The following is a 17,471-nucleotide window of genomic DNA, read 5'->3' on the forward strand; positions in this document are numbered from 1 at the left end:
AAGATAAAGTGCTACTTTTTCTTTTTCTTCTTTTTGACAAAGATTTTTTTTTTTTCTTAAAGTCTTCCTTTCCATTCTGATTCCATTCAAGTTAGCAAGGCAGGAAGGTCTCAGGGCAGCCATGCCTGCAGCATTAGCTAATCAGACTCTCAAGAAACATTCCATTCCGCTTAGGAGGACCTTGGAGAATGGTTTGCTCATGGTGGCTTTTAAAGTACACAGAGGGTTGCCAGGCTGAAAGGACTCCCTCTGGGGCTAGTGACCTGGTTTGAGGCCAGTGCCCAGCAAGCCTGCCTCCTGCTGGGATGTAGGATGCTATTAAGGACCTGTCTTCCTCTTCTCGGTTCTTGTGTGTGGGGTGAAGTGGAAGTCACAAATTCTATCTCTTAACTTTCTAAAATTGGTGGGAGACAGGCTTAACGACATAATAATAAAAGCAACAGTTACAGACTGCACACAAGAGCACTTGACGTCACCTTTTATCTACAAACATCAAGAGGTGAGGTATTATGGCAGAGTGCCAAGAGAGAAATGGTTTCAGTTCCTGGTTTTATCATATACAGCTTTGTGACCTTGCATAAATAACTGATTCTCTATCAACCATTTTTTTATCCATTCATGTATCTCTTTATAAATAATTATTATTAGAGACACGATACAGGTAATAGAATTGTCTAAGCATGTTTGATAGCAAGGAGTGCTCAAAGAGCTGGTTTAAAATACGGAGTCCCAGTATCACCCTATAGAGTTTTAAGGAAAGACCCAGTTGCCCCTCCAATCCCAGTCTTGCTAGTGTCTCCTACCAGGAGATTTGGGAATGTACCCTTCTTGTTCTGGTATTTTTATGTGCCTGTCCCTATATTCAATAAAACTTTAGCCTTTGTGTGAAGGGGAAATGATAGAAAAAAGGTCCATTAGCATTATACTGTATATTCTCAAGGCACACGTATATATTGAACTTTGTAAAATAGATTTATTTCTGAAAAGCTGTTTTGCAAACAGAATATGGTATGAGTGTGTGTGTGTTTGCTTGTACATGTGAGTGTATGTATGTGTGTTGTCTAGGTATATAATTAGTGTCTTATTTTGCTATTCAAAGGCATGCACTTAGTTTAATTAAGTAAGTATAACAGGAATGACTGCTATTTGCTGTGAAGGCAATGATGAGCAAGACACAGGCCCTGTCTTTGGGCAGCTTACTTAGCTCCATGAGGACGGCAGTCAAATAAACAGAGGGGATCTAGCTCAGCTGCTAGAGTGCTTGCCTAGCATGCATGGAGCTGTGGACTCAGTCCTCAGCAGTGCATAAGTGGGGTGTGGTGATGCATGTTTACAGTCCTAGCACTTAAGCGTGAGAGAGGAGGATCAGAAGTTGGAGGTCATTCTTCAGGTATATTTGAAGTTAGTGGTCAGCCTGGGCTACCTGAGACCTTTTTACAAAACAAAACAACTCCATAAACTCAAAACTGTGGTTAAATAGAATTAAGCATTGGCAGCTATGGTTCATGGAAGACAAGTATATAACACCCAAGCTGGACATTCTAAGTGTGAAAGAGACTGTGACATCCCTTTGCCTAGGGAATGATTCTTTCCTAGTCTGTCTTTGCAAAGAATCCATGTTCCCGTCAGGTAACCACACATTTTAAGAGCTCCAGCTCCTACAATGTACTGAACATGCTAGGCATCGTGAAGATGCCATAGAGTAGGCAGAGGAGATGAGGTCCTGCCCACAAGGAGTTTACAACTAGCACTGGTCAGGGTTCATTTCTCATACAGAGTATCACTTCATTTTGATTTGTTTATTATGCACATATTAACCCCTTCTCAGAGAAGGCTGTTAATTCTTAAGCGGCCACTACCTCTTAAATGGGGGCATACATTCTACCCAGTAGGAAATCAAAGGGTATGCAGGAGTTCATACCCCTGTTGACAGAGCCAAGATGTGAATCTGTGGCAACTGGGATGGGTATATAAGGTCTGTGAGTATCAGGGACAGATACAGATCTAGTAGCATTATAATTCCTTTCCTCTGCGCACCATGGACCATGAAGGTGTTTTATTTATTTATTTATTTTTATTTTTTAAAATTTTTTTGAGATGGAGTCTCTTTATGACGTTACCCCAGCTGTCCTGGAAATCACTCTGTAGACCAGGCTGGACTCCAATTACATCCTCCTGCTTCTGCCTCCTGAATGCTGTGACTAAAGCTGTGTGCTACCATGCCCGGTTGGTGTAAGTGCTTTTAAAAGACACTTGAGGCAGAACCTCAAGAAGGGTGAGGCAGGGAGGAACATAATTCCTTGTGGGCTGTGATAACCAGATAGTGTTTAATCAAATGCAAAATACCAGAGGACAGGTGCAGCCCGTTTCCCCTTTACTTCTTCTGTCTCTGTGTGAAGCTGGGACTCTGAGGCCCAAGGGATGCCTGGAGGCAGGCTGGACACCTGGTGGTCTACATTCCAGTTCTCATAGGGTCCAGACTAGACTCACTTCACTATCTTGGCTGCTCAAGTCTTCCCAAATATAACGCTCCTGTTTCTCAGAAGGTCAAGGTTGAAGAATCTGCCTTCTGGGTTTTTTTTTTTTTTTTTTTTGCCAAGTTGCTCCCACTTCCTCCCACTTCCTGCCACACTGCTCCCCTCTCTCTGCCCGGTGAAACCCAACCATCCATCAAAGCCCAGCTCAAGTGTCACCTCTTCCTTTGGTCAGAATCAGTCTTTCCCTCCCTAGCATGCCTTGGTTCGGTACTGTCTCTCATTACTTCTTGGTGCAGTAGATAGAGCTCTTCGGTTTCTTCTCGTGAGCCTGGGCACAGTAGCAGTATTCGTGGTAATTTGTAACTCCTTTCAGATCAGGACTTGTGATGACAGCTGCCAGATGGGCTCACCTTATGTCCCACCCTCTTTGGGACTTTACCCATGATCTCATTTAATCGCCAGGCAAGTCTCGGTAGACAGGTACCCGTAGTATCTTCCTGTTACACAGGAGCATAGAGTGGTCAAGAGAGGTGAGGCATCTCTCTCCAAGTCACACAACCAGGATTACACAGTATATAGCACAGCTGGGCTTGCCATATGCCACAGCTGGGGCTCTAATCACTGGACCAGCTTCTGTGCAGGCTCTCTGACTTCCTGGCCCAGCGTCTGGGGAGAGAACAGAATACATGGTGTGCTTCCAATAGTTTCAGGGGTTCACCCACACCCTCCCCCAAAGCCCACCCACGGGCCAGGCTTCACCAGATTGCGGTCTAGAAGCAAGCACGGCTGTGACCTGAGCAAGAGGCACGCTCAAGACAGAGCCAGGGAGGGAGTCCCAGGCTGAAGAGTCCCTACTGACCCATCCATACTAGCTCGTGGCTCTGGAACAGTGGAGCAGCGTCTCGGGTCCCGAGTCCCAGGAATGTGGGAGGGCTAGGCGGACAGGGAGGGGGCGCTCCCTCCGGCCGCGGGAGGGGAGACGCCAGAGCGTGCACCGGGCTCGCCACCGCCCACTCCCCGCCCGCCGCCAGCTCGCTGGGGGCGGGGGCCGCGGCGAGAGGGCGGCGAGGGGCCGCGGAGCACCGCAGCGGCCGGCCCGCCCGAGCGGGAGGAAGCGATGAATATTCAGAGGGGGAGGGGAGGAGAGGGGGCCGAGCGCTCGGCGCGGCTCCCTGCAGCCGGAGCCGCATGACGCGCGGAGGAGGCAGAGGGAGCAGCCGGGGCCGCGGGAGCCGGGAGCTGGGAGCCACGCGCGGGGGGTGGGCGCCGCTCGCTCCGCCCCGCGAAGCCCCTGCGTGTCTAGGGCCGCGGCCGTTCCGCGCCAGGCGCGCTAGGCTCCGCCGTGTGGCCGCCGCCGCCGCCGCCGCTGCCGCTGCCATGTCCCCGGGGAAGCCCGGGGCGGGCGGAGCGGGGACTAGGCGGACCGGCTGGCGGAGAAGGAGGCGGAGGCGTCGGCTGGAGGCGGAGACGAGGGCGCCCGGCTTCGGGCACACGGCGGGGCGCGTCCCGGGCACGTTCCAGGGCGCGCAGGGCATGAAGCCCGCGGCGCGGGAGACGCGGACACCCCCGCGCTCGCCCGGGCTCCGCTGGGCGCTGCTGCCGCTGCTGCTGTTGCTACGCCAGGGCCAGGTAAGCTCTCGAGTGGGCCTGGGCGTGTGGTAGGAAGACGCGGGCCGAATTGGCATCGCCTGCACCTGCCCGGGTGTCACCCGTTCCAGGAACACCCGGCGAGGGTCTGAGAGATCGTGGTCCTGGGAGCCTTCCTCCTGGAGGAGGCTGGCAGGGATCTTGGCCAGCCTCCCGCTCCCGCCACCCAGCCCCTTCCCTGGCTCCCGGGTGCCAGGGGAAGGGCAGGATTCCGGGGTCCCCAGGGTGTCCCCCGCCGTGCCCGTTGACTCTTCCATAGAAACTCCCGCATGGGCTGCAGGAGGCAGTGGCTCGGCCTTTCCCGGAGCTGGTCACGTCTGGCCAGCGCGGGCCCTGCTTGCGCGCCCGAAGCGGCCGGAGGGGGCGTGTTTGCGGAGGGCTGTGGATGCGGAGCAGGGGCGGCCTGGCTGAGCCTAGGCCGACCTACGACCTGGCCTGGAGGGGCACGAGGGCTTGGACAGAAGGGCAGTGGCGGTGGCCGGGTGCTTGGGGACAGGCCCTGGCGCTGGGCGGTGGGCGAAGCGCCGGACTCAGAACCGAGGGCGCTTTTTGTGGGGGAAAGATCCTAGCCTTGCCAAGGTGGCCGCTCAAAGGCGTACCTTGAGGCTGCTGGCTCTGTTCTCATCATCGTTCCTGAGATAGTGCTGGCTTTTCTGGGTGTGCATTCGTGCTTTGTGGGCGCTAGCTATCCCCCTCCCCTCCAGACTTTTCTTTTTCTTTTTTTTCCCTTGCTTCACTTTTTTTTCCCGATAATGGTGGGACTCGAATTTTGGATCTTTTCTCTCAGTGGTATTTTCGTGGCAGGGGATGTGATGCAAGGCAGCTGTGGGGACATTCCCATTTTGCAGATAGGGAACTGAGGGAGAGAAGTGAAAGAGTGGAATCACCCAGCTGGTGCTGCCGGAGCTGAGCAAGCGAGTTCTGCCTCACAGCCTTCTGGGAACTGGCTGTGGTCTTGAACCCTGCAGCTGAAAGTGGCCTGGAGGTTGCTCTTGTCTTGCTTTTTGCTAATGAAAGTCTCACTTGCTTTATAGGTACCAGCTCTAAACAGACAGTGAGACACAAATGAAGCATAGGCTGGGAATGGAAACTGACTTCGAGAGAAAGCTTTGCACACACACACACACACACACACACACACACACACACACATACACAGAGAGAGGAGAGAATTGTTTTAGAGGAAACATAGGCACTGGGGCAGCAGAAGAAGGGAACCTGAGCCTGGGCCTGTCCTAATTGTCAGCAAGGCTAACTTATAGTTTCTAGAGCAGGATTTGCACAGGACTCATGGAGGCTTGGAATGCGGTGTTGTCCCCAGCAAATAATTCTTTACTGGAGTGGGTAAGAGCTGAGTCTGAAGAAGAACCAGATTGATTTTGCCCCTTTTCCCCACTTTCATCTTTAGCAAAAAGCATCTGCAGGAATGGGGGAAGGGACACACCATTTCATAGTAGAATTGTTTGAATGGCTTCCATTGAAGAGTGAAAGAATTTTGTAAATATATATTATATATGTACATCACTTTTCATATAAAGCCTTTTCAGATGGGACTGGGGATTCATTGGGGAACATTGTGGATGGTCTGTCTTCATCCTCTCCCTGTAGGAAATTCTTGCACAGCAGTCTTTGACATTAAAGAAAAAGATCTGCTTCATATTTGAAGTTCTCCTTTCTCCAAGAATTCACTATGCAGACTAGGGTGGCTTCAAGCTCATTGAGATCTGTTTGCTTTTTTTGTTCCATGTACAGGGATGGCCTGGTCTTGAAATTCTCTTGAACTAAAATTTATATTATAGAAACATTTGAGCTACATTTCTCTTTAGTTTAATTTGATATACATATGTATATGTATGTATCAGACTTTTGTTTCAACAATAGTAGAAGTTGCAAGCTGTGCTTTGAATCAGCAAAAAGTATCTTGGGTAAATTTATCTCTTGCCCAATCCTTCCTTGCGTTTCTTTAGCACATTGCTACCCTCCGCCTGCCTTGGGTTTGCGTATTTCCTTCCTCTAGTTTGTTCTGTAGGAACTGGACAGTCCTGTCTTCATATTCTTGTTTTTGTATTTGTTACAAAATAGGAAATATAAAAGGTTTCATGAAGAAATATCTCCAAAAACAATCCTTTTCAGCAGTTTCGTTTTGATATGGACTCTTGCAGGGTATTGGCGCCCCACCCTCTCTCTCTCTCTCTCTCTCTCTCTCTCTCTCTCTCTCTCTCTCTCTTTGGTGCTGGGGATGGAACCCAGGGTAGGGGATGCGCTTTACCACCAAGTTACATTCTCAGTTTCAGAGAAGCCCTGCACTTTTGAAGTGACTCAGAGACTGTGTCAGAGGCAGACAGGATGGGTCATTGAATAAGAGTTCTTGCTACACAAGCATGAGGCTCTGAGTTCAAATCCCCAGGGCCAGTGTAAGATGTGGAGTGTGGTCATGTGTGCCTGGAACGGGCATACTCTGGGGTGTGGAGACAAGAGCCTCACTGGGGCTTGTTGGCTGCCAGCCTATCTCTAGAGTCAGGAAGAGACCGTGTCTGAAAGGAATAAGATTCTGTGTCCTCTGCCCAGTGTAAGCACAGGCATGTGTATCCATACATATGTACATATTATACTGAAAACACATAGACTCTTATCCTTAGACCCCCCCCCCTTTAAAAATAAGCTCCCCTCCTTTTTTTTTTTTTTTGGACAGCGTTTTTTTTTTTTTTTTTTTTTTTTTTTTTTATGTTGCCAGCCCTGACTGGTAGAACTCATTATATAAACCAGGCTGTCTTTGAACTTACAGAGATCTGCCTGCCTCTGCCTCTCAAGTTTTGGGATTGAATTTGAGCACCAGCATGCTTGGTGATAGCTCTGGTGGTTGAAGACAGCTCCAGCCCTTCAAACCTCTTAGATGAGGAAGTTGGACTTGAGAGTAGAGGTTACTTGGCAAGATAGGATTGTAAAAAAGCCAAGAGTAGAGCTTGAGTTACCAGTCTGAGCCTAGGCTTTTTGGCTGTGTTTTCTCTTTGAGCACAGTGCTGTGTTACTGTATGCCCCAAACTGCTTACAAATTGAGTTTAAGAGTCAATTAGAGCAGGCTTACAATTATCTCCAGCTCCAGGGCCTCTGACCTTCTTTTTTGATCTCCACAGGCACCAATACATATGTGACAGACAGTCACATAGTTAGACACACATACACATCAATAAAAGAAAAATAATAAATCTTTTAAAAGTCAATTAGATTTGAAATATTTTTTATTTTTTTTTGTGTGTAGAAAGTAAGAGGGAACTTATTTGATGGCTTCCCTAATAGTTGATTTTTTTTTTCAGAAGAGGCTTTCTTATTTATTATAGTACAAGTAACAGTAATGGGGAGGGAAAGAAAGGAAAGGGAAAAAAAGGTCACAGAAAAGACCCAGCTCTGTTTGGACACCGATGAGGACAGGGCGTGGAAGCTGGAAACTGAGATGCTGGAAGCATCAGTCCTTAGTAGGCCCGGAAAAGCCATTTTTGAAACTGGCATCTTGCTCCCTTTCTCCAAGACAGGAAGGGCAGTCAGAGATGACCCTAGTGCAAGGACTTTCATGGGTGTGCTATCTTAACTGGTCCCTTTCTGGGTGCATTCTTACTCTCTAGTTTTGGTTTATGTATGTATTAGGCAGTGTGGCCAAAGTGATCGCTCCTTCCTCTCTTGAGAAGTCCTGTTAGGTTCCTTACTCAGCTTGACAGCAGTCTGTATTAAAATAGATGATGATGATGACGATGATGATAGCAACAAAACAAAAACAACTGGTAGCCACTTGGTCTCACAGTGTTCCTTGTTGCTTTGTCTTGTGTCATTTGGTGGGTGATAACTTTGTATTTTTATGTCTTGTGGCCAATCTATAAGCCTGATTATTTTCCTGCTTCAACCAGAGTACACACACTAAATATTTTGGCTCCTCTAATAACTGCTTTTTAAGTTCTCACAGGAGTGACTTTATTTTTGTTTTGCTTCAGAACAACAAAGGAAAACCCAACCATTCTGTTTTGTTTGCAGACAGTTTAAGAAAACAGAGCAAATTGGTTTATGGTTAGTCTGTGACTTTGGGCTAACTTCAAGTTCAACCCCAGGACAAAGATGACCAGGAATACCCAAGCTTTCCTGAGCAGAGAGAATCCTGGCTCCAGAGTGAGCAATTTTGGTCAGCAAAGAGGTTATTTAGCTCCTAAAAGTAATGCTTGAGGCTGGGGCCGAGTGGCTGGATGACTGTAGGCCTGGCTTTAGCCAGTGCATCACGAGTAATTACTTCTTAGTTCATTTACTTCTTGGCCAGGGGAATTATTTTGAGTGCCGGATAAGATGCAATTTTCTGTGTATTTCCCTTTTAGCATCATGCCACCGATAATATTATAATTAATAGGTAGCATTAGGTGTGTCGGGCACTGTGTTAGGGCTTTTAATGCACTGTCTCATTTAGCCATTTCAGAAGTTCTGGCGGTAGCTGCTGCTCATGTTCTCAGTTTATGATTCTCAAGTAGAGCCAGGTTGCTCTGTTGCTCCAGTTTCCTGTCCTGTGCTGTAGAAGTCCTGGTGATGTCGAGGTTTTCAGTGTGTAACTGAGCATTGATGCCAGACTTTTGTGGCAGGAGATAGGCTTGAGGGTCCCGAACCTTGATAGGCCTGAGAATTATTTTGGATTCTTTGTGTCCCAAATTATGTCACACCTTCAGGCCCCTCATGGCTACTTCTGTTTCTTTGAAGCCTGAATATGTATACAAAGGCACACCTGCCTTGTGTGGGTAAACTGAAGTGGAAGAGCCTGGGTGTGGGCTTGCTCTGCCATTCAGTAGTTACAAGAGCAAGCCAGTCACTCTCTGTGACTCTTCATTTCCTTATCTGGGAGCTGGAACTAATACTTCCTGCTTAGCTGGGTGGTGGGGGAATCAAATAAGATAGAAGGACCGCTGTCAAGTAAAACCTGAAGCCTGATGCATTTGTTCGAAGTGGTTGCTGCTGTTATGTGGGGGCATTTCAGGGTAGGAAGGGAAGAAATGGGACTTTGAATCATTAGTTCCCAGAACAAATATTTGTTAAATGTTTCTCCAAGGTGTTTTATCTTTTTGATGTTAGGTATTATTTTACTTAGCAAAACAGTATTTGTAAACTATATCAAGCCCATGATTTTATAGTTAGACTAGGCTGCATATGGGCTCATAATAAGGAAATTTGTTTAAATATAATAGTGAATCCCGAGGAAGCAGTCTGAGTAAATGATCTTTAGGTGTGAGGTGGTTTTGTGAAATTACACAGGTGATAAATGCTTAATTTGGGGCTAGTCCCAAAGCCAAGGCGATTCTGGGAAAGAAGAGATTGCTTTCTTATGGGCTGTGAGGGTGGGGAATGATTTAGATGACCAGATACATAGTCACAGTGGCGATGTTGGCAGTGCGTCATTCCTGAGGTCCCTTTAGAGAGAGAGCTGGCGCTGGACTTGCCAGAGAGGGAATGGTGGGTGGGTGGGCGGGCAAAGAGTCCCTGGGTGGAGACCTGTGGAAGTGTCAGAAATCTCTGACCAGAGAAGTCTACAGCGGGTTTATCACCATCTGGTAGGGCTGGCTTTCCAGTGCCTTTTCTGGTGACCCCTCAGAGGACAGGAGCTGTAGGAAACTTGTTATTACTTCCTTATTAGTGACAGCTGTAGCCGTCCTATTGTCTCAGAGTTTCCATGGCATGGAAATGCCTGGGTTGGGGGGTAGCGGCAATGAGATGGCCGAAGCGAGCGCAGCTCCCACAGAACCTCTAATTTTAGACATGCAAATAATTTTCAGTTCCACTTTTCCTTCTTCCTGTTAGAGGGAAGCCGTACCCTGCTGCTGCCATTTCTGAAGCTTGTGCAGACAATGCTGGTATTATGTCACAAACTAGCTGCTTCTCTGGGGCAGGAGTGTGTGTGTGTGTGTGTGTGTGTGTGTGTGGTTGTTTTCCTGGGTAGATGTGCCAGGGGCCAGCCCAGTGTAATTTCATGCCTTCTGAATAACCGAGCGATATTAAAACATGGCACCGGCATGAACTTTATAGCGATGCTGTCTTTCTTGGTGACAGGTAATGAGACTTTTAGTAGAAGGGAAGAATCGTTTTCCTAAAGGAGTGAAAACGTGGAGTTTTGTGTCGTTTGAGTTGTTTCATAGCTCCTTTAGTAGCTCTTTTTTATTTATTTTTGACACAGGATATCACTGTGTCTCCCAGGATGCTCTTGACCTGGTGATCCCCTTGCATCTGCTTCCTTAGTGAGCGGAGGTTTACAGGTGCACACCACCAAGCCCAGACTTCTCCTTCTTCCTTCCCAACCCCCACCCCCTGTCTCTTTCTTCTTTACACAGAGTCTCACAGTATAGCCTTTTGTTAGTCTCAAATTCACTATATAGACTAGTCTGGCCTTGAACTCATAAAGATCTCCCTACCTCTGCCTCCCTAGTGCTGGGAGGAAGGGGTGTACCACCTTGCCCTGGCATACTCAGCTATTAATAAACTCTTTAGAGTGGATTTTTTTTCTTTTTTGTGGTGCTGAGATTGGAACCCAGGGCCTCTCATGTACAGAGCAAGCACTCTCTACATCTTTAGTCCCTGGACTTAGTAAAAATCCCTTGGAAGCCCAGGTTAAACTCCCCCCCGTCCTCCAGTGTGAACCCCTGTACATTAGACCCTCCATTTCTGCGTTCTTGCTTCTAGGGTTCAGTCAGACGTGCTCAACTGAGGCTAGGATTACTAAGTAGAATATTTTGAGAGAGCAACCACAGTCACATAATTTTTGTTAGAGCGTATTATTATAACATTCCATTTTTATTAGTTTATTATTGCTAATATCTTACTGTATCTAATTTATAAATCAGATTTTATCATAGATATGTTTGTTAGAAAGATTATTATATATAATGTATGTGGAGGTCAGTGCTGTCCATGGCTTTAGGCTCTGAGTCTTGGAGTGTCTCCTCCATGGGAAATGCAAGGCTACTGTACTATAGGCTCAGAAAGCTATCAGTCCTTTTTAAAGATAGATTATTATTATTATTAATTAATTAATTTTTTTGAGGCAAGCTATCATTGCGTAGCTCTGTCTGGCCTTGAATTCCCAGATATGCCTCTGCCTCAGCCTCAGCCTCTGGGAGTATATACTACATGCCTTGCCAAAACAGACTTCCAGGGGATTTTCTTCTTGTGATGAACAGGTGCTGAGAGGCAGAATGATCAGGGGTTCTTCATTCTCAGCTACATAGTAAGTTTGGACTGGCTGGACTACATGCCATGTCTCAGGCCCCAGTCCTGAAAATGGTTCTGTGGGCTGGCCATGTAGCTGAGCATTTGCCTAACACCAGGTTTGATACCCAGTATTTCCCTATAAACACTACATTTTTTATTTGTATGTGTGCATGTATGTTCACGTGTATGCCTGTGTGCATGCAGTGTGTACACCATGAAGCATGAGTTGGTTCTCTCCTTCTACCATGTTGGTCCTGGGGTTCAAACTCAGGTCATCAGGTTTGGTGGCAAGTGCCTTTACCTACTGATCCATCCTGGTGGCCCATACAAGCTACTTATAGAGCATATTATATACATGTTATGCTTGGTACATAGCCTCTTAATTTATCCAGTTATTTTGGAGATTATGCCAGTTTTTACCTGTGTAAACCTATTCTAACTAACTTCCTGAAAGCCAGCCATATGGGCCTTCCTTCCCAGTGGGCCCTCAGCTGTTCCGGTGTGACCCCCTCCCCTTCCCTCAAGTCCTTCTCCTGGAATGCCTTTGGTGTTTATTTTTTGTAACTGTCACAGTAAAACACAACGAGTTAAGAATTATGGAAGCCTGGGGTGGTTGCTGTGAAAATTGCAGTGGTAGTAAATAGTTGAGAGGCACTCCACTGGTGTAGTTCTGTCTGGTCCTAGGATTGCAGAGATAGGAGCAGTGACACTGCTTAAAGCTCAGAGCTCTTGAATGGTTTTTGGAACTGTTGCCCCGTTGTACCTACAAATGTGGGTGTGGAGAGGCCTGCTTCTTCATACCCTCTCCTGGGTTGAGGGTTGTTAAACTTCTACGTGTGTACAAATCTGAGAGGTTAAAAAAAGTTTATCATGAAAATTGTATCTTTAATTTTGAGTTAGTTGAATATCTTTTTCAGTGTCTGGGCAGGGGTGTTTACTTGTTATTGACTCTTGAAAAAAAGAAAAGAAGAAAAGAAGAAAAAAAGAAAAAAAGAAAAAAAGAAAAAAAACATTTCTTTTTGGGCCAGGGAGATGGTTCACTTGATAAAGTACTTGGCATGCTAAAATAAAGACCAAGGAGTTTGGATTCTGGTGTCTGTGTAAAAGCCTTGAATAGATGTCTGTGCTCGGGAAAGAGGCAGGGTGGAAGCAGGAGGATCCCTGGAACTTGCTGGCTTGCCAGTGTAGCCAGTGAGTGAGCTCTGGGTTTGGTGAAAAATCTGCCTCAAAAAGATAAATGTAGACAGAGATATAGCAGAAGGCATCACCTGAAACTCTGCCCTCACGTGCACGAGTACCTGCATACACACCACACACATCAGAACTTTTGTTTACTGATTTGTTCACATACTTTGCAAATTAAGGAAATGAGTTCTTATACTCTCATCTCTGTTGCAAATCAGCTTCCCCTTAATTGTTTTTGGTGTAACCCTTATTCCTTAGGATCTCAGATGACAGAGCTTGGAGTCGGCCTGCCTAGTTGGAGACCTGACTCGATCACCTAACTAACCGTATGCGCTTGGGTAGCTACTCGGACCTTTCTGAGCCCTGTTGTTGTTCCTGTTGTTCCTATCTCTCCAACACTGGTAATAGTGTTACTTCTTGCCCAAGTCATTGGGTAAGTGAAGTGAGATAACATTCTGCCTTGTAAATGGATGTAGAATTATAAAAACTACATTTTACAAAACATTGAGGTGCTTACTTAGAAGATAGAATCTAAAGTTGAAGGAAACATAATGACGCTACAGGTTGTCTGAAGTTGGATGGAAGAGACTAGGTCTACCATGGATTGTGGACATTCTGTGCACATTCATCTTCCTTCCTGTGAATGTATCAAAATGCAGAGTATTGGAGAGTTGATAGTCCAGTTTAAGTTATACTTCTCTTGATAAGTGTGTGTATTTGAATTAATATGAGATAAATGACCATGGGAGATGATCAAGGAGTGGCCAATGTGATCCTAGTTCCAAAAGAAGCACATGGATATTATGTCCATTAAAAAAAAAAACTTGTCTTGGTTTGAGCATTTCTCTTCGCCTTGTGGCTGGGCCAGCTCCGGCCGTGCCCACCTCCTGTCACTGGCTACATTTTCTGTAGAGTTATTTTAAGCTACCAATGGAAAGTGTGAAGACCTAGTTCTTGGCTTTGACTGCTGGGAGGTGTGTGGCTGTGACAGTGGACTCTGACTAGGCCACCTGTTTCCACACAGGCAGTCAGTACTGTGCATTTCCTGTAGCCTGCTGAGGAGCCATCACTGAGTCCTGGGCTCTTCTCCTCCTGAGCAGACTGCTGGCAGTTCTGTGTGCAGAGTCTTTGGATACTGACGGAGTTGCTGCCCAGAACTTGGTTCATGGACTTTGGAGTCACTTTCCTCCTAGCTGTGTGACGTTGGGCTAACTCCTCTAAAGCTCGGCATCTCATCTATGCTCAGATATTGGCTGTTGTTGAATCATTTTATTTTGCTGAGATGTTAGCATCACTTACTATTTAAAATAAAAAAGTACTTATGGTTTATAGGTGGTTTTATACACACCTGAACTCATTAAACCCAACAGCATCCCTTTGAGTTTGCCACTGGGACTCAGGCTCTGTATGTGTGTATGTGTCTCCCTTAGACCCTATCTCAACAAAACATAATGAAACAAAAGGGAAACATGATGTACTTCAGTGCTAGAACTTGCGCAACATGTGCTAGGCCCTAGGTTCAAGTCCCAGCATTGGAGGAAAAAAAAGACATCATTTGTTAAGCATAGTGCCTTACACCTGTAATCCTAGCACCTGGAGACTGAACCAGGAGTATTGCCAAGAGTTTAGTGTCAGCCTGGGCCACAGAGTGAGACAAAGTCCCCTAAAAAGGGAGAAAGGAAACCAAAGGCAATATATTTAAAACTGAATATAAAATTGAATAAAATGAGTCTTAACCAGCACTAAAAATGATAGAACAGGAAATCTTTGAGTTTACTGGTGAGCACTGTGCTGTGAAGCTGCTTCTGCATTGAGCGGTCGTGTGTGCATGTTCGTGTGTATGTGTGTATGTGCACGTATTGCATGTAAAGTGGCTTAAAAAAAAAAAAAAAAAAACACTGATTCAGTAGTAGCCAGAAAAAAATTCCAAGCCTCCACCCTCACCTGTATGTCTCTGTGTGTCTGAGCTGTGGGAGGTGCCCCCTGAGGGAAGGAGGCAGGCCATGTGTCCTGAGACAGTGAGAAACCAGTGTAAGGCTCTGATTTAGTCTTGTCGTTGTGTCCTGTGTGGCTGGAAGCCATCATGTGGGTGCAGGAATGACTAAGTTCCCCAGAGAGGCTTAGGCAGACACAGGACTGTGAGTCCCAATAGGGCCTGTGTTTCTTGCTGCCCGAGGATCTTGGTGGAAGAAACCATGGGTCAGTGCTTGACATTTTGGCAAGTGTGCTTGGTAGAGAGCTCCAGGCACCACCTGGTCATTGGTTTAAATTCCATTCTCTTTTTGGCTACCAAGGATCACATCTAAGGCTTCATGAATACCTGGCAAGGACTTGACCTGATCAGTTTCTTAGGCTTGGATACTTTAGATGAGAACTTGTGACCAGCACAGGGTGGCTGAGACCCTTGGAAGCCACCACCATCCACGAGGTAGGGGGAGTGGGGGTGCACAGTGTGGAGCCCCGACAGTCCTGACATTACCCTCATCCTGGAACTGATTTGCATGGGGTTGAACCAATCTCATCTAGGCGTCTGTTAGTGCTAACCCAGCACCCATGTTCATTCCATTCCCATGCTAGTGTATTTATTTTTATATTTTAAACTTTTACTATAATTACTCTAAGAACTTTTAATTTTTATCTTATGTGTGTGGATATTTTGCTTGCATGTATGCCTGTGCATCACACACATGCCTGCAGAGGCCAGCAGGGGATGTTGGGTCCTGTAGAGCTGCAGTTATGGATGGTTGTAAGCCACCACGTGGGTGATGGGAACCAACCACAGGTCCTCTGCAAGAGCAACTGGTACTCTTGACTGCTGAGCCATCTCTCCAGAGCTTATGTGTTTATTAAAAAAAAAGAAGAATATAATAGGACTATTACGATATATTTGAGCAAAGTTTGTTTTTGAGGTTTCCTACTTACCCAGTTTATTTATTTATTTTTTTTACATTTATTTATTTGTTTACTTATTTATTTGTTTGTTTATTTCAGGACACCCAGGACTGTGAATACAGTGAAATCCTGTCTTTAAAGACCACAAACCAAACCAAACCAAACCAAACCAAAAAAACCAATAAATAAAAGAAAGCGAAGTCATCGGCAGTCTCTGCCGACTCTGTTAACTCCATCATGGCTTTGGGGGGGAGTTTGGTTTCCAGTGTGAATCCTATTTTACCCAGATGGTGTAACCTCCTACACACATGTGCTGTGACTTAGGTTTTTCACGTAAAAAAAAAAAAGCAATTGGGACAGATGGTCTCTTTAAGGCTACCCCAGGAAGCCAGAAGACAAACACAGGGCTTCTTCTTGAAGGGTCGCCGCTACGCAGTGGAAAGTATCTGGGAAGTCTGTTGAAAACAAACGTGGACATGTCATAGGGTAGATACTAAGTGTGTGTGTGTGTGTGGGGGGGTGTGGGCTATAAGAGACAGAAGAGAGATGCCTACTCTGCTGCCCCTGAGGGACAAGTTCATACTGCCGTTCTCTGGGGTGCCTTGTGCCAGCTTGTGTACTGTGGACACTACTTGCCAGGGAGTAGTCTCTGGTGGGTAACCTAGGGATTGCACCTCATTTCATTGTCTAGTTAGTGGCTGTGATACAGTCTTCAGGTTTTGAGTATTTTTTTTTTTTTTTTTTTTTTTTTGCCATGCTGAACTTGACTCAGATAAACTCACCTCTGATGCTGCTCTTAGGATAAACTAAAATCACTGAACTCATAATAGTTGTATATATTTCATGTGAAGAACTGCTAACACTTTGTATACATTGACTCTAATCCTATTATGTGGGCACAGAGTGGGAAACTGAGGCTCACGCCTCCATTGTAAGCGTCCTGTGGGGTACCAGGGTGAGCCTGGCAGGGCATCTCCACAGGCAGGTCTGGGTCTCCCGGGAGGACAGCTGGGCCTAATGGTTGTTCTCACAGGTGGATGAACTCATGCTCAGGGCTGTAAGCACATGACAGGAGACCCAGGCTTCCCCCAACCACACAAGACAAGACTATCTTTACTGTGGGTTTTAGATCTTGGAGCCCTAAGGTGGTAAAGGCTGTGTCTGACTTTCTTCGGGTCTTAGTACTGATCAAAGGAATGACATAGCAGCCTTGTGTATGGCCTCCAGCCTTGTTGTGAATGAACTTGGATCTTACAGAGCTAGAGTGTCCACACAGATCACATGACTTCAGGATGTCCCAGAGGCACATGGGAAGAGCTTCTGTGTTGATGGCAGCCTGGATCCGTAGCCATGTGACCTTGCCATTTGCACAAGCATTGTAACCCCCAGAATGTGTGACTTCATCCTTCCCATTAGGAAGTGCCAGGCCACAGAGCTATTAGGGCCCAATGACAGGAGGTCTCCTCAGATCTTGGTGCTTGGGTAGGTTCTTTCATACTCACCCTTCCTTACCCCTCTGTTAGCATAGCACCTGGGGCTGCCGAGTGACACAGAGGACCTGCTAAGGGTTGTCCTGCACCCAAGGTGTGCTCAGTGGCTTCTGCCAGCCTTAGCACTTGCTGTCTTGGGTGATTGCCAGATCCTGCTCTGTGGGGAGTACATGCTGGAAATTGCAGACAGTAGCGAGTGGGGAATCAATGGAAGATCTTACTTGAAATGATGTGTTGGGGTGGGAGAGACTCAGACCCTTAGTCTCCAACTGACCACAAGGTATGTCACAGCCTTTGACTGTCTTTGGGAAGAGGCACATGGGATGTTTAGTTTTTTTTTATTTTCTTTAGAGCCTGGCAGGTAGGCTTTGTCCTTGCTAGGCAGCGTGGTTAGGGTGAGTGACAGTGACTTCTTTTCCTTTAGCTCAGAGGTCTTTTACCTCAGCATCATAACCATTTTGGGGTGGACCGCTTGTTTCAGAAGGCTTACCCATGCAGGTAGAATGTAGGATGTAGCATTTCTAGCTTCTGCCTTCTGAATGTTGGTAGTGTCCCT

The 17,471-nt window shown here is 46.4% G+C and overlaps 1 protein-coding gene and 1 long non-coding RNA gene across 4 annotated transcripts in view; one reads left to right on the top strand and one right to left on the bottom strand.

Moving 5' to 3' along the window:
- Window positions 1-2,308: 2,308 nt before the first annotated feature.
- On the bottom strand, window positions 2,309-3,617 carry LOC115029062 (uncharacterized). The gene is made up of 2 exons (XR_015046514.1): window positions 3,337-3,617; window positions 2,309-3,143 (listed from the first exon to the last, which is right to left on the bottom strand). It is a non-coding gene; the product is annotated as an uncharacterized LOC115029062 (long non-coding RNA).
- Window positions 3,618-3,629: 12 nt separating this feature from the next.
- Window positions 3,630-17,471, top strand: part of Ptprj (protein tyrosine phosphatase receptor type J) — a 149,087-nt gene continuing 135,245 nt past the window's right edge. The window contains exon 1 of one of the 3 annotated variants that reach the window (XM_085834710.1): window positions 3,630-4,106. In XM_085834710.1, the coding sequence (XP_085690836.1) occupies window positions 3,666-4,106 (441 nt within the window). In that variant the 5' untranslated portion in view covers window positions 3,630-3,665. Of the gene's footprint in view, window positions 4,107-12,283; window positions 12,967-17,471 lie in introns of those variants that run through there. The other 2 variants (XM_085834711.1, XM_085834713.1) reach the window with 2 other exon arrangements.

Source organism: Mus caroli, unplaced genomic scaffold (genome assembly GCF_978045245.1).
Source record: "Mus caroli unplaced genomic scaffold, Mus_caroli_1 scaffold_2, whole genome shotgun sequence".
NCBI classification, from domain to species: Eukaryota; Metazoa; Chordata; class Mammalia; order Rodentia; family Muridae; genus Mus; species Mus caroli.